The 18,248-nt window shown below is 26.3% G+C and overlaps 1 protein-coding gene across 1 annotated transcript; it reads right to left on the bottom strand.

The window, feature by feature from the left end:
* Nucleotides 1-509: 509 nt before the first annotated feature.
* On the bottom strand, nt 510-1,213 carry LOC125860190 (ethylene-responsive transcription factor 1B-like). Its single transcript, XM_049540099.1, has one exon. The coding sequence runs from the start codon at nt 1,151-1,153 to the stop codon at nt 530-532; it is 624 nt and encodes a 207-aa protein (XP_049396056.1). The 5' UTR covers nt 1,154-1,213; the 3' UTR covers nt 510-529.
* Nucleotides 1,214-18,248: the final 17,035 nt, after the last annotated feature.

Below are 18,248 nucleotides of genomic sequence, written 5' to 3'. Positions count from 1 at the left end.
TTTGAATTGACACATCTCTTTAAAAAATAATTAATGATATAGTGAGTTTATCATTTTACCTCTATTAATTCTGAAGTGGATGGATTAAAAACATAAGATTTTTAAGGAGTTATATCTTTTTCAAAATAATTAATTGATGGTATAATAGGTAAAAAAAATTGTCCTTTTTTTATTTGTCAAAATGAATAAATAATTAGGGACAACTAAAAAGAAAAAGTGGACAAGTAATTAGTGACACACAAGGAGTATAAAATAACACTTCATCGTAGCAACTATGAAATGGGGACCAATAAGAGTTATGGTGGAGTAATAAGTATTCTTTCATTCTTAATTAAAGGTGTAGCGCTCGAATTCCTTTTAGTACGAAACCACCTTTGTTAGAGAGCGTCAGAGTGTTTTACCCCTAATATGGAACTTTTTGGATTGAATTCAGATTTAATCGGATGTCAATATGAATACCGAATCCCTCGAGAAAAAAAACTACGGAAAAAAAAGAAAAGAAAAAGTCACGTCATTGCCGACATGTGGTTTATATATGCTTACTAGTATTACTATGATCACTTGAACTCAAAAGTTGTTCCAAATAATCAACACCCAAATCTTCAAACTCTACTATATTAACATTATAATTACTCTTATCTTTTACAACTTCCCTACTTATTTTATTTTTCTTGTTCAATTTCCTCTTCCTCGTAGAATGTCTCTTCTTAAGAGACACAATAGGTGAACAACCTTCTTCAGCATGAAATTTCATTTCATGTAGAGACTCAACAACTCTTTCAACTGAAAAATTCAAGATTGCACTTGTACCCCTCATTGAAAAAGCAGCTTGATCATATGCCAAAGCAGCATCTTCAGCACTATCAAATGTCCCTAGCCATACCCTAATTCCATTTCTAGTTGAATCCCTTATCTCCGCCGCAAATTTGCCCCATGGCCTACGCCTAACACCTCTATAATTCTTTTCCTTTGATGAAGGTGTTGTCTCGGCCATGGGAGTGCTATTTGTTACTAAGGTGGTAGTGTCTGAGTCAGCTTGTGCGAGAAGGCCACAGGGCAACATCTCGTCCGAATCATTTATGTTGAATGGGAGGGAAGAGGTGTTGAAATTGAGATTGTAGAGAAAATTAGAAGAAGAAGAAGAAGAATTCATTGTGTTCTCTCTTTGTTTTTTTTTTCAAGAAAGATTTGAAAAGAAGTAGATGGACTACCTTGTTTTAGTAATAGTCCATTATGGGGAGAAGTTGTTGAGGCTTGATCCTCTATTTATATCCATATAAGTAGGAAGGGCCCACAAAGAAAATCTACTACATTGGTTATAAATTTGAAATTTTTTACTAGAGAAAATATATCATTACCCTATTCAACTATAACACTTTTTTTAAAAAGACACTTGAACTTTGAAAAGATCCTAGTATTCCCTTATTCTTTTTCAGGGTGGATTAATTACCCCCTAATGATCCTATGTAGCGCACAAAGTGTATTTCACTCGCCACTAGCGAGTGAGATAAACAAAAAAAATATTATTTTATTTATTTTAGCATTTATTTAGTTAGAAATATGATTTTCTTTTTACTCTTTGTTTTATTGTATTTTTGATAAAAAAAAAAGTTTTATTGTATTTTTGCAATTGGGATCTATCGACACTCCGATGAACAAGCTGTCATGCTTGCACTGAAAAATAAATTAGCGGCCATAGAAAATTTCCACTCCAAAGCTTTGAAGAAAATTGATGAGATTGTTGAAAGAGGAAGAGATGAAAGAGGAGTGAGGTGGTGGAGGAAGATCGGAAAGAAGAGCCAGAGAGATCGACGGCGACGATGAACAACTGAGAGGGAATCGCCAGGGGTCATGTTCAAACGAAGTAGAAAATACCCCATCTGAATTAGAGAGAGACTTCCGGTCTTTGCAGATACAACACATCTTGATTTCGAGCAAAAATTACACAAAAAGAAGATTAACCATGGGAGAAAATAGAAGAAATTTTGCTCCTATAGATTTGCTTAGCCATTGTTGAGACGTGTTATTGATGTTATGGCAGTGGCGGCTATGCGAGAGAATTGCCACCGCCGGCGAAAAGAACGGCTATTGTTGTTGAATTATTTTTGAAGAAGAAGAAAAGATAAATTATTTATTATTTTTTAAAAAAATGAATAAGAAATAACATATATGAAAATAAAATTTTAAAAGTAACCTAATTGACACGTGGTAAGTATTGATTGGTGCGTGTATGCACTTCCTTTCTTATATTTGGGGTTGATGGAAAAATGAGATACTTTTATCACTTTTAAATTGTTTAAGGGGGTACTAGGACCTTTGTAAAGTTCGAGTGTCTTTTTTAAAAAAATGTTATAGTTAAATGGGATAATGATGTATTTTCTCTTTATACTATCAAATCAAGTAACATTCAATAATACAATTGAATCGTAATTAAAATAAGATATATTATATGTTATATTAGAAAAGAATTGACTTAATAGCATAAAAAACTTCTTCATACTTTTTGTGTATATATCTCAAAGATGAAATAACAACTTATATCGTATTGTCGATTTTAATTGACCTATTTCAATTATTTTACATTTAATTTCGTCAATTTTGACTAAGAACTCAAATATAAGTTAAAACTATTTTCTAAGTATTTGGTGTGTTATTTTATGATCACAAGAAAGTAATAAAATAAAATGAAAATTTTATAAGTGAGAAAAAGAACAAAAATAAAAGAGTTACCAAGGAGGATGTTTTGGAATTATTTTATGGCTTCTTGTGATTAATTTTAGAGATAATTAATTATAATTAGATGTAAACTTGTGTTTCTTCTAAGAAAAAAAAATCAAACGGGCAAAGAGTTGTCCTTTTCTTTGATTTTGTATTTGGTAATCAAATTCTCTGGGGTCAAGCCAACCACTACTACATTACAAACAGAAAGGAAAATAAATGGATGAAATTAATAAATTAATTATGAGAACGGTTCAGATTAATACTCCTTTCTATTCAAAATAAGTGTCCTTATCCAAAAGATTTTCATTTTCTTAAATTTACCTTTGTGCCAATAAATTCATCTAAAAAGTTTGAGGAGAAAAAAAGGCACCTCTTCACTATTATAAGGGATAATAAAATAGTTTGTCATTTTAACTTTTTATTTTATACTCCTATATTATTTAATACACATATTAGTATTTCATTATTCTTTTCGGATAAAATAATTCTTACTTTTTCTCATTAAATTATGTGAGTATTACGTAAGAAGAAACGGAAAAAGCATACTAAATACTACATTAGCTATGTTGAATATTATATCAAAATTTAATTCATCTAAAAACACTAATCATATTATATACTTATATAATATAATATATAAGTACTATTTTAATTTTTAAAAAGACCAATCAAACGGCACATGTACGAGCGGCTGTGCCACTTCCTCGTCTTTTCACTTTACTTTGGGATGTTGTAAAGTAACCTTCTCTGTCACAAATAAATTTCTCCTTCCTTTAGGTACATGTCGTTTGGTAACTGGTTTGAAAATGAGTTACTTATGTATTAAATATTGTATATATTTTTAAAAATAATTTATTTATATATAAAATTAATATAGTGTTTATTTTATAATTTAGAAATTTGTATGAATTAATACATGTACAAGTTATGAAAAAATCTATGTATTATTTTATATAGGATAAAAAGTGGAATAAATAATACATGAATAACTAAAATTTTACATAAAATAATACATAAATTCTCTCATAACTAATACATATATTATTAAATATATATATTTAACTCTAATTAACTACCAAGCGAACCCTTAGCTTGAATCTGTTTGAATTAACTTATTTTAGGTGTTTTTGAATAAAAGCAGCTTATGTATTTTTATAATGTTTGCGTGAAAAATGTTAAAGTAGATACTTATTTTTAAGTCAAAATAATAGAAGTAAACCAGGAGTCGTATTATAATGTATGGCTATAAGCTCATTCAAACATACTTTAATTACTCATGTCTCAATTTAGGTGATATTTTGTTACGTCAAATTAATTTTTATTTGATAAATATTATTATAATTTATAATATTATTGTGTAATTTTTCAACATATAAACTTCTTATAAAAAGTTATGTTTAAATTTATGATCGAAATTAAATAATTAAAATAATAACTCTCAAAATTCCTTCACAACTTTAATACTCCCTCCGTCCCTATTTACTTGTCCATATTTCCTTTTTTAGTTGTCCCTATTTAGTTGTCCATTTTGACAAATCAAGAAAGGACAACAAATTTTTTCCTATTATACCCTTATTTACACTTCTTGGAAATTGTAAAAGTGTATGTTGTTTCCCTCCAATTTATTTCACTTGAATTCAAATAAGTGGTTGTAATTTTGAAGTGAAAAGTTGTCATAAGGGTAAAATTGTAACTTCACTGTACTAATCATTGTTGTTTTAATCTGTGTGTCATTTCTAAAATGGACAACTAAAAAGGGACGGAGGGAGTACAAAGGGAGTAGCTCAAAAATGAGCCAAGCTGAGGTAATCAGCTAGCTCGGTCCGAATAAATGAATAAACAAGTCAGTGGCTCAGTGCTCATAAATTAACAAAAAAAAAAAAAAAAAGAGAAGTTAAGTAAGAGTCCAAAGTTGAATTAATTAGTAAGTAGAATACGTAATTATTAGAGTATCCAAAATTGATCTAATTTATTATTAATAATAATAATTTAATATAAATACACAATTTAAATAAGAATAATTGAATTTAGTCAAACTTATAATCAAAGACTTCTACTTTTGCACTTGACTACAACTGTTAATGTAAATATAAAGACGAAATTTAAAAAGGTTAGTATAAAGTACTTTCATAATAAATTACAAATAAAAAATAGACACGAAAAGACTTATTATCATTTTCGAAATTCGAGCAATATATTAGTATATTGGATGTTGATAAGGTGAAAATTACAGGAAAACATGTAAAACCAAATGTTAGAAGTTGAGTAGGACGTTTGAGTTATGGTGCAACACTTATTTGACTATCATCGACAATACTCATTATTAAAGAGGTGACGTGAATTAAAGGGACCAAATTTATTTTCTTCTTTGTAATATAATTAATTTATTTCGTACAGTTGGTAAGATTACGACAACAATTAACCGTGCTACATCTCAAATTATATTAGTAATGCTCCATTTCTTTTATGTTCAATATATACTCACTGAAAACGACATATATTATGGATGTGTTCAATACGAAGATTTTTTTATTTTTTTTTTGATATTTTCATGTTTACTTGGTCAAATATTTTAGAAAATATTTTCTTTAGAAAAAAAATTAAAATGTGAAAAGTGGACTTCCTAGTTCCTAATGAAAATAGATTGACAAAATTCGAAAGACTTTTTTATTTTGTAAAATTTTGTGTCAAAATAAAATTAGATCGATAAATTAAAACGGAGGAAGTATGAAATTGTATGCATCTGGAAAGCGGACAAGTGACATAGCGATAAAAAGAATAAATGCACAAAACAACCTAGCTAACACCTCATTCACAAGAAAATAAAAATATCCCTTCTATGATTGAATAAATAAATAAATATGACATGTCTATTCAATCTTAGTCTCCATATCAATCAGAGATGATTTAATTTTTTTATTTTAACAAACATAGCATAATTATTTTTTATTTGTTTTGATTTAAGTAAACAAATTATTTCATATTTATGATGGTTAAATAATTGTTCCATATTATTTGATTACTTATTAAATAAAAATAGAATTAATTTTTTCCTATTTTATCCTTAAAATCAATATGACCTTTTGAATGTGAAAAATTCACAATACTAGTTATTCGTATACTCTTTGTATATTTTTTTCGAACTTACTTTTATAGGCATTGGTATGAACAAAGAACAAAATAATAAAGTTGATCAATCTATTATCTATGAATGATTTTTTAGCCATCGTGTAAAATAGAAAGTGTCCAATGGAATAGTAGCTTTTTCTTCATAGCACACTCACCATGATATCCTAATACACAAACAACTTATATGAATATGGAGCAATTACTGACCAGGATTATGGTGGATTGATGAGTATTTTTTCATTCTTAACTAGAAGTCTCGAGTTCAAGTCTCGCTAGATAAAAAATCGTCCCCTTGTCTTTGTTAGGGAGCGTGTTACCCCCCGATATGGAACTTTTTGACGTGAATCTATATTTAATTAGACTCTAATATGAATACCAAAATATTAAATGGAAAATAAAAAAGAAAGAATATAGAGTAATTACTTTTTAAAAGAAATAGAAAAAGAAAAGATGCAGTCATGAGAGCAGCATGCTGACTTTTCTTGTATAGTAAAATGCACCCACCCCATGTTTGGATATGCAATAAAAGAACAAGTTGGCATTGTTTCTTTATATCATATCATAGGTCCCAAGAAAAAAAGCAAAGCTCCATTCATCACTAATTTATCCCTTGTCTTATTCCCCAAAAAACCATGGTGTATTATATATTTGTATATGATAAAGTATCTTTTTATGTAAAATGACAGTAATGAGTAATAGAATGTCAATTTAATTCGTTGTAACGACGTCCCTATTTCATCATAATTAAAATTTACTAATCCACCACCCACATGTTTCGACTCGCATTAAATGATGGACCACTTGTTAAATTGAGTAAAGATATATATGTTCAACTTATTCGAAATTTATCATGATTCAATTATGCAAATATTCATCTTTCCTTTTTGCATGGCATGTGGAGTTGTGATTTCTACCTACACAACATTTACTTATAATTTACTCCATTTTAATTTAATATATTTAAGTGGATCAGTGACTTTTTCTTCATTCAACTTATTTTGATTTGTTTAAGTTAGCATTTGGCCTCAAGTTTTTAAATATGATAATCCGTTGACATAGTAATATATATATAAATACTAGTGCTATTTCTCATTGGAGGGTAAAAAACACTTTTTAATAAAGTAATTTCATATTGGAGATTCGAACTAAAGACCTTATTCAAAATAAGAAGGGATGAAAAAGTACTTACTATTCACTCCAATCCATTATTATTACCGCTAAATAATTGCCACTAAATCCTTCTTTTGTTGTAGTGAGTGCTACTTACATTATATTATTGTCTCTTGAGATTGCTTCGTTTTAATTTGTTTTTTTTTAGTTGTTCACAATTTTTTAATGTTAGCACTTCAACCCTCTAATGTTGTTACTCTACTATATATATATATATATATATATATATATATATATTATTTTTATAATGTAAAAATATTTTACATGACATCAATTGAAAATTGTCACATATTGTCCTGGCATAAAACATTAGAGGACTAACGTCCTGAGAAATTTAAATCTCTTTATTATGAAGCATTTTATCTCTGCCATAAAACTTTTCAACATGAATTTAAATTTATTCGATTCTTATACGGAACGAAAAACAAAAAAGCTCATTATTTGTGTGTCACCTTTCGATTAAAGAGAAGATAAGGGGGTGGTCCACGTTGATTGTGGCTCACACGTTCCTTGAACGGGCCAAACGGGCTTAGTTGTAACTCTTGGGCCCATCTAAAAATAAAATCTTAAACAGAAGACACCAATCAAAATGAAAATATTTTCAAAACCAATTTTTTTTGGGGCAGGTCACATATATATGTACACGTGTGTTAATTCTTTATTCCACTTGTTCTCTTCTCTTTCTCACCTTTTTAAAAATAATAATAATACTCAGTGTGCCTAATTTTACAAATATAAATATTGGTCTTATCAAATCCATTCTTTTCATTGATTGAGATTTCCTCTAATACCTTTTTATATATATTTTAATTACAAAAAACTGTGATAGTATGGTTGCTAAATCGGTTGTTTATTTCAAATAATCAAAATTTTAATATTTGAATTTGTATAAGTATGTTTTACTCTAGTTTTCTGACATTGTTTATGAGTAGTAGGGAGATAGAGAACTTTTTATTTTAAAAAAAAGTTTTAGATTAAAATATGAGTCTGTAATTTTCTTAATAGAATAAATATATCAGATAAGGTTGACAAAAGCAAGAACCAAATATTAATATGTGGCCTACATATAGTCATATCTTTTAATAGAATATGTAAAATATATATAATTATAAGCAATTATTTATAAGATAATATAAAAATATTAATCGATAACTTAATATAACTAATATTAACTATGTGCCAACAACAACAATATTAATATACATAGTGAAAGTTATAGTTAAAATTTTGAATGGAGCAGAATATACGCAGATCTTATTTCTATCTCGTAAATATAGAGAGATATATTCTTGAAAGACCCTCGACTCTAGTAATAACCTACTGCCACAAATTAATATTCATTTAGTTAGAATAGTTTAATTTAATTCTTTTGTTTTGTTTCCCACTCAGTGTTCGATATTCATGTTGGAGTCCGACTAAATCCAAATTCACGTCAAAAGTCCCACGTTAGAAATAAATCACTTTTATTTATTTATTATCCACTATTTGTGGACAGCATGAGAAAAGGAAATGGTCATGGATAGTTTCATACAAATATTCATAAAGGCCAGCCGGCCAGGTCATTTAACATGACTATAATGTATTTGAAAAAGAAATCAATTTTTAAAAAAACATTTATTTCTCTTATTTGGTGGACCTCGAAGGGGTTGGGGTTGGGGGTGTGGGGTATGATAATAAATTAAATTATAGGACATACTTATATAATTAATTAAATATTCTATTTGTCCTTAATTATTTGTCCACTTTTGAATTGACATACTGAATTTATCATTTTACCCCTATTAATTATGAAGTTGATGAATTTAAAATTTAAGATTTTCAAAATTTACACCTTTCAAAATTAATTTATTGAGGATATAATAAGTAAAAAGTTTGTTTATTTTTTATTTGCCAAAAAGGACAAATAGTTAAGAATAGAGGGAGTACTTGTTTGGTATACATTAACTTGTCTTAATAAGTAACCCTTGTCTAGGTCAAGGGGGAACCTATATATATATATATATTATGCGTTTAGTTGGAAAAAAAATGGCATGTGAAGCAGTTATTACTGTATTTTAATTTAAAATCACTATAAAAACTCATAAACTTCAAATTTTAAATCCGTATCTTGATTTGATAGTTGATATACACTAACAAATAAAAATAATTTTCTTATAATCTGGTCCAAAGGAGTAAAGTTCGACTTACTCTAGTTCATTGTTTAATCAATTCAAAGTAAACTTTTCATTTTATTTGTAATGATGATATTTTATAGAAATATAAATATTAGTACTGTATATCATATTTAACATCATGATTAAAAATACTGTATAATTTATAACTATACAAATAATATAACTGGTTCAAAACTATAAATTTTGAAAATCACGTTTTTTATTTAGATTGTACCTAATTAAACAAGCGGACATGAATAAAATGGAGCGAATATAAATCTTTCATAGAATACTCAACTACTATATTTTAAAATGAGATTGATCACCTATTTCAATACAACATAGGAGTAATTACTATAAAGAGGTAAGAAAACACAATTGTCTTGCATTTAAAGCAAAAGAAAAGATGATAAAAGTTAAAGAGATAAATTCCATTTCATTGACCTATATATTCAAATTAAAAAAATTATAATTTGCACAATCAGACAATATTAATTAATAAAGGGAAAAGTTAAAATATGTTGTCAAACTTTATAAAATGATCAATTTTGTCATTCATCAATAGTTGGGTAGAATATGCTCTTATTATGTTAATATTAGTTCAAATAATGCCCCTCATTCTACTAATATCAAAAGCTTTATAAAATGAGAACAATCTTAATAAAGAAATATATTTATATTTGTCACTAAACTTTGCAAAATGGTACATAATAAAAACCATTATAAGTAAGATCAAAGAAATAGCATATGCGTAATTTTATCTCTATCTTAAAAAGATCAAAATATTATATCTGATGAACTATTAACTCAATCAAAATACTCCCAAATCAAATATAAATATAATGAATCCATATCAGAACAATGATTTTCTTAAAAAATATTTTCACATAAATTAAGACGGAATTGGAGTATAATTCAAGTTGACTTATATAGCGACCTTATAATTGGTTACGAATTAATTACTTAAGAAAAATGGACCACATTATTTCAGAGCATTAAATTAAAACTATAACCCGCAAAGGCAGTAAATGACAAGTCACATAAATAGCATAAGCTCCACTGTCCCCCTCTATTATTATTATTTTCTTTTAAAAAAAAAACAGCACTATCTGACACTGACAACTTCTTATAATAAAATCCTACTATTCATATCTAAGATTGACTGGCTCTACGTAATTTCTCGCGTTATCTCTCTAATATCCCGATATTATAGGTGTTACGATACGATATACGATATGGATTAGGATATTTTGTTCCTGACATTATCTACTTAACGTGTAGTGATGGAGATATATTCAATAAATAGAAATAGAAAAAATTGGAAAAAAGAAAGCGATATTTAACGTAACATTCAATCAATTAATTGGACCCACTTTCACCTATACGGCGCGTCTCTTCACGTAACATCTGCCGAAAATCTGATTAACCAATCAAATATCGACTACGAAGCCTTGCGCAGGACAGTACTACTGTAATTCGCAACCATATAAAAATATTTCAAATAAAAAAGTTGATTAAGCAGTACTCCCTCCGTCCCTATTTACTTGTCCATATTTCTTTTTTTAGTTTTTCCTATTTAGTTGTCCATTTTGACAAATCAAGAAAGGACAACAAATTTTTTCCTATTATACCCTTATTTACACTTCTTGAAAATTGTAAAAGTGTATGTTGTTTCCCTCCAATTTATTTCACTTTAATTCAAATAAGTGGTTGTAATTTTGAAGTGAAAAGTTGTCATAAGGGTAAAATTGTAACTTCACTGTGCTAATCATTGTTGCCTTAATCTGTGTGTCATTTCTAAAGTGGACAACTAAAAAGGGACGGAGGGAGTAGTACTCACTTTTATTTGTCGGTTTTGAATTTTGGTACGTTTATTAATAATTAATGAATAATTCATATATAGTCTTAGTCTTAGAAAATGATTTCAAAATACTAAGCATTTTCTTTGTCTACTGTAAATATTACGATTTCCTTTTTTTAAATTAAATTATAAGAATTTTGTCTAATATTTTACGATATATATTGATATGTAAAAAGTTACAATCGTCTAGTTTTTTAATATTTATTTATTTTTTGTTTAAAATATCAAATTACTCTAATCTAATTTACCTTTGTAAATTAGTCAAATTATTTTTTGAAAAACTCAACATGACAATTAAAAATTGACAGAGGAATTAGTTAATATTAAAGGTACAGTAAAAAAATAACTAAAACTTACTCCCTCCATCCATTTTACTTTGTCAAATTTTGACTTTACATGCCTATTAAAAAATTATTAGTATAGTGAGTTATCATTTTATATTTATTAATTTATAGGGTCCCAAAATCATTAACTCAATCATTAACTCCATCCATTTTACTTTGTCCAATTTATGTTTAGTGTTAAAATAAAACTTGTATAGATACATTTTTTCGGAGGGAATTTAAAAATTAAAAGAAAAAAGAATCAACCAAGTCAATATGTGAAAGTAAAAAAAAATAATAGTAATATCAATACTTTTTTGCACTGAGAGATCATAAGACTACAAAAAAAAGCCATAGAAACATTGGTTAAAAAAATTACACAGGTAAAATAAAAAAGTGGTTTTGCAAAGAAAAAATGCAAAAGAAGAAATGACTAAAATTTGAGAAAATGTAAGTGTGAGAGAGAAAGTGTGATAATTAGGAAAGGGACCAACAAATAGTTATTTATATATATTTTTTCGTTTATAAAATCAAAATATAAGTATTTTTCTTAATTCTAACAATTATTTTCTATCAAAAGTATAAATAAAATTTGTAAAGTCACAAAAAGTCTTTTAAAAAAATACTAATAAAATTATCATTTTTATTTATAATTTTCTAAGAAACGTGTAAGGAAAGTAGATAAACAAAATATTTATTAAAATTCACCTAGCTTGAATTTCAGAAATAAAAAATATCGTATAAATTGATGGAAATATTAAGTATTTATGTAGGTGTTTATGGATATTTTTCATACTTTTCATGAATAAAATTATTAAAGTATGAAAGCGTAAAATTTGAAACAATGGTTGAAAAAAAAATAAAAAGTAAGAGAGGGGAAAAACGTCATTAAGGATGAGAGAGAAAAAAGAGTTTGGAACATTTATTGAAATGGGACCCAATTATCCAAATGTCAAAGAATAAATGGAGCCTCATATAAGTTTTGTCTACCACATCATAGCTGTGCCTCATACAAAATAAAAATTTTCGTGAATAGTGAGTTGGGTCAGATCATGATTATGTGATAAAAACTCACAAGGAAGACAAAATGTAGTGACAGAAACTAAGGAAATTCAATTAAATATCTTTTATCAAAAATTATATTGTCTTAATTGATACAAAAAAAATATATTTTCTTTTGCTATATAAATTGTTGAGTCTCTAGACATAAGAAAAGATCATAGTATAATAATAAATGGTATTAAAAGATTTCCATAAATCACAAGTTTAAATATTAAGTGAAATAATTTAATGTTTCTAAAAAATTATAAGATTTTTTTTATTTCATCACTAATATCTTGCGTTCGTTGTTTGGATACAAATTTAGGACAAACAATCCTTTGTCATGTATTCACAAAGTTAAAGTGAATACCCAACATGATCTTTCTTAAAAAGGAAGAAGAAGAACTATACAAAATTAAAGTGAGTGTTGGAAAATGCTATAAAAAATTAATGGTCAAAGATGCAAAAAAATGTGGTGACTATAATATTAAACAAAAGTATAGTTTTGCGGGAAATTGAAATTATATATTAAGATATAAAACTTATAGTATTTCTTGAAGATGTACATATTCTTAAATTTGAAATATACTAGCACATAACTCGGATAAAATTTTATGTTTTGTTGTTACATAAGTTTGTTTGAGTTTTTATTTTTCCTTTGTATGTATTGTTGGGTTCGAAAGTGATTAGGGCGCCATGCGAAAGTTTATAATTGCAAATCATGACATCGATAAATCATATGACAAAAACTTATACTAAAAATCAAAATATTATTATATGGAATTTGGCTAATTGGCCTACATATTAAAGACTAATAAAAAAACATTAAAATTGTAGAGAGAAAATGACTCCATAAACAAAAATCTCTAAACGACTACATTGTGGATACTATTGTGTTGTTGATATGAGAAGAGAAGTCTTCAATTTATAGAGTTCCAACTTCCAAACCTTTCTTCCAAGGAAAGAATAACTCAAATATGGAAGAATATTATATTTTTCTTTCCGTAAAAGTAAAAACATTTATGGTAATATTTTGTCATTTTTATTTAGAAAAAAAAAAAGAAATTTCAAATAAGATAAGAAAATCATGGTAAAACCCTAACATGTATGTCGATCGTAGCTAAAGCATTTTTTTTCAATATATGATATTTTTTTCCGTTTCATTTTAGTTATCATGAAAGGGCTTTATATGATAATTATTTAATTTTTTTTAACCTTACCCTTACCATTATTTATTCTAAAATTAATAGGCGTATATATCGATAAAGATTAAAGAATTAATATAAAATATATTGGTCAAATAACCCTCCTTATTTTTTTCTTTAAGGGTTGTGCTAAACTTTATCATGATAACTATAAAGTTACGAAAGAAATAGTTGTATTGAGGTGTGATTAAATATAAATTCCCGTAATTCATTTTTAAGAGCAACTTTATATAAAAAATCATTCTCATATGTTCAAACCAAGATCTCCATTATGAATATAATAATTTAATCATCCCATTACGATCCACATGAATAATATTCCCTTTGTCACTTTAATTGTCATATTTTTCGAAAGTCGATTTGACTAATTTTTAAAGTTAAATTAGATTACATAAATGTGATATTTTAAACAAAAAAAATTATATATTCAAAAACTATACGAAAAATACTATATATTGTATTTTTTAAATATATAAATATGATTAAAAACATTATAAAATATTAATCTGACTTCTTATAATTTGACTTAAAAAAGATAACCATGATAATTAAAAATAAACCAAATGAGTAGTTCTTATTGGTATATTTAATATTGTAAATTTACACATTAGTTTCAAAATTGTTTAATTTATTAGTCATGTCGTGACTGATGACTCATTACCTGTTTAGAAGTCAAACTTTGCCCATGACTGTCGACTGAGAACAATCGATCTAGCCATCGTTTTGTTTATTACTCAGTTTATTATTTTACGTTGTCTAATAATATTAGTTTATTTTGTAAAATTAATAGATAATTTTAGTTCATAATTTGTTTTTATTATTAATTATGGATATTTTATGTTTTTTAAAACATTATATTTATTATATTCAAAAGCTAATACAATAAAATTATCCTCCTATTTATAGTTTCTCAAAAAGTGTTCAGATTCAATAGTGGACACGTATTATTGGATAAAGGGAGTAATGCTAGTCTCTCCGTTATATTTCAATTGTCATGATACCTTTTTTTAGAGTCAAACGATAAAAATTTTAGTAATGTGTTACGATGTTTTTTTTAATCATATTAATATGTAGAAATTGCAATTTATATCGCTTTTCATATAATTTTTGAATATCTAAATTTCTAGTTTAAAATATCGAATTATTGTTATCTAATTTAACTTTGAAAATTAATCAAATTGACCTTAAAAAAGTGTAACATGATAACTAAAAAAGGACGGAGAGAATAATAACAAATGTTGGTAACATTCATTAGTCATTACTTCCGGTTCTTCTAATTCAATATAAATATAAATGAATTATTGAAATATAAAAACTAGACATCAAAATACCGCTATTCATGAAAATTTTAAGGAAAGTTAAAATAACTGTTAATTTTAAGGAAAAAAATACACAACTTATTTCACATATTTTCTAAAATTTTCTATCATTTAAAAAAATTACAAATATTTATATTCTCTCCTATTTTCAGATACATCACTTTACACTATTAATCAATCATATACATCACTTTATGCGATGTATTAAAACATATGTAATGTATTGAGACATCAAATGATGTATCTGAAATTAAGGTATGATATATCAAAACATTTCGAGGTGTATTTGATTTCCATCAATTATTTTAAAAAAAAATTAAATAATAGTAGGAAAAAAACATGTAAAACTTTTAACACTATAAAATTTGTGTAAAAATCGTTAGAAGCCCATATTGCTTGTGTATCTAACTTTAGCACCACAAATTTTGATCCCACGTGTTGGTAAACGTGGAACTAGAAAGTGAACATTCATTTACGACCAAAATAAGGGAAGTAGATAAAGTTCCAATAATATCTTTCCATTAACTTCCTGTTTTAAATAGTACACATTAGTTTCGACCCACTTTTAAGATTGTGACACTCTAACACCTTGTTTGGATGGTTGCAATATATAAGCTTATTTTTTTAATGCCAATTATAAAGCGATTATGAAAACTCATGAACATTACTAACTGGTTGCAACAAATTTTAAATATGTAGAAAATAAATTAATCATACAAATAAAATCTGAAAACTCATAAATATTTTATTGATAATATTGAGGGTACAATTCTGTTTCTTTCTTAGATTCTTCTCTCATAAGATTTATCCATGATTTGAGGACCGTTAGTGACATATTTCTCGAAGTAAGATGATTTAGATTGGACCTTTATATGAATATTTCATGACTTTTGTGGAATATATCGAGATATTCGAGATGTCTTTTCAAGAAAAATAATATTCTTTATATATAGGACGAATTAGGGTTTAGAGTTGAGTAACTTCCAAAAATTCTAATTGGACTTGAACATATCTTGTAGAGTCACAACTTAAATTAAACGTGTCTTGTAAAATCTCATGAAATTTCAATATCAACCCCAACACATATTATATTTATCAACAAATAATATAATATATTACGAAATAATAAACAAAAATGTAAGGCGTGTGAAGAATAGAAATTTGGAGACTGAGAGACAGAAAACGGAGAGTAAGGTGGGTGGATAAGAATTAAGATAAGGTTTCTTTTAAATATCTATATATTTTTTTAGATTTAAAAAATAAATAAAACAACACATATAAAGCTTATATTATAAAAAAAAGTCATTGTCACCCAGAGTCTGAAATAGTCGAAAATGGATAGCTAAAGCATTTATTTTTTATGAGATGAGATATGAGATGTCACGTCAAATAAAATTTATTCACACTTGATCATGATAATATGAAATTAAAATAAATAATTGACAAAAATATATTACTTTAAAAATACGCGTATTATTTGTTAGGTTAATGAATGTTAATATGTGGGTTTAAGTTTGAATTGTCTCTGTCATGATAAAGACAGGAAATTTTATTTTAAAGTGAAAAAAGAGAAGAAAATGACAAAGGAAATTCTTAATCAGGTCATGTCAATTTAAGCAAAAATAACCAATACCATAATTTAAATCGAAGAATAATACAGATTTTTGTAACTTGACCACTACTCGTTAACAAGTGGGTCTCTCCTTGTTCCTATTAATCACGTGGGGGAAGATATTTTTAATTTTTTCATATTTGATTGTCAATTTTTAGTAAAATAAATTTTGTAAAAAAAAAGAATGACTTTTCCAGTAAACGTAGAAAAATTAAATTTCACTAGTAATATTTTATAGTATCCGTGTCCTTCTTACTTTCAACACAACTTTATCCCATCTTTATATTTTATAATATTTATTTAAATTATGTATAAATATTTTGAAATAAGATTTTTTTAAAAAAATTGGATACCATCATAACAAAAGACTCTTTGATATTATTTTAAAAAGTGGAACAAACCTTTAAAGGAAAAATTGGAGAATAATAAAAAGTAAAAAAGAAAAGAAGAAGCCTGGAGTTGAAATGGGGCCATTTATAACGTGTCGATGCATCATAGTTCTGATCCACCAATTTCTTTGTCGGCAAATATTCCATTAAATGGTGGCAAAGAGTCATTTTTCCAGGAAAGTTATGCCCAAAAATATTACGGACCATTCGGTAGAATGTATAAAAATATTATCCATATTTTTTAGATTTGAAAAATAAAAAAATGTTTTGAGATTAATTTGAGGGATAGTTATGTTATTGATCAATTTAATATATGTGTTAAAATCCTTTATATTATTAATAGTGAAAATTACAAAAATATACTCCTTAAGACTTTTATTAACAAAATATCAATATATTTATATTTAATTACAAACTAAGTTTTTAAATTACATACATAACAAATATTTAATTTTGTATTTAATTTTATTTTACAGATTTTTCTCTCTCATACTATTAATATTTTGTGCCTTTTATATGGAGTATAATTAGGATATTAATATTTATCAAATATTTTCTCTCCTAAACAGTTTCAAACTCTTTTTGTTTATAACAATAACATTTTAATTATACATATGACAGCTTATTAAATATATATATCTTCACACATGTTTATACCTATTTTTGTGCCTTAGTGGCTTATTTTATGGAAATCATTATTTATTACTTTTACCATTTAGATTATCAACACAATTATAATTGCATACAGTTCTTTTACTTAAATTATTTTTTTCTCTTTTTTACTTGATACAATTACTATGGTAAAAAATATTTTTCTCTCTCTTCAATTACCTTTTTCTTAAATTATCTGTTTTAGATTTTGATGTTAATTTTTTTTCTCTCTCTTCAATTACGTTTTTTTTTAAATTATCTTTATAGAATTTGATGCTAATTTTCTCTCTCTCTCTTCAATTACGTTTTTTCTTATTATCTTTTTAGATTTTGACACTAATTTTTAGGAAGTAAAAATGTATCATCTAATTAATATGATTTCTATCCTTAAACACGTTTCTCATTAATTTCATACAATTACTATTGAATTTATTTTCTCTCTCTTTAATTTCATTTCAACTATTAAGGGAAGATCTTTTTTTGCTTCTCTCTTCAATTTTATATATGTTAGTTAAAAAGGGGTGGGGTGGGGGGTGAGTATATTAAATGGTATAGAATTTGTATTATATCGTTGACCCTTTTTTTGTAATTATAATAAATAACTTATACCAAAATATAATCAAATTTTATTCCTATTATAAACCATAGCACCGTTCAATAGTTTTAACTTTTTT

This window comes from Solanum stenotomum, chromosome 3 (assembly GCF_019186545.1).
Source record: "Solanum stenotomum isolate F172 chromosome 3, ASM1918654v1, whole genome shotgun sequence".
In the NCBI taxonomy this organism is placed as follows: Eukaryota; Viridiplantae; Streptophyta; class Magnoliopsida; order Solanales; family Solanaceae; genus Solanum; species Solanum stenotomum.
This window is presented reverse-complemented; position numbering and strand designations above follow the sequence as displayed.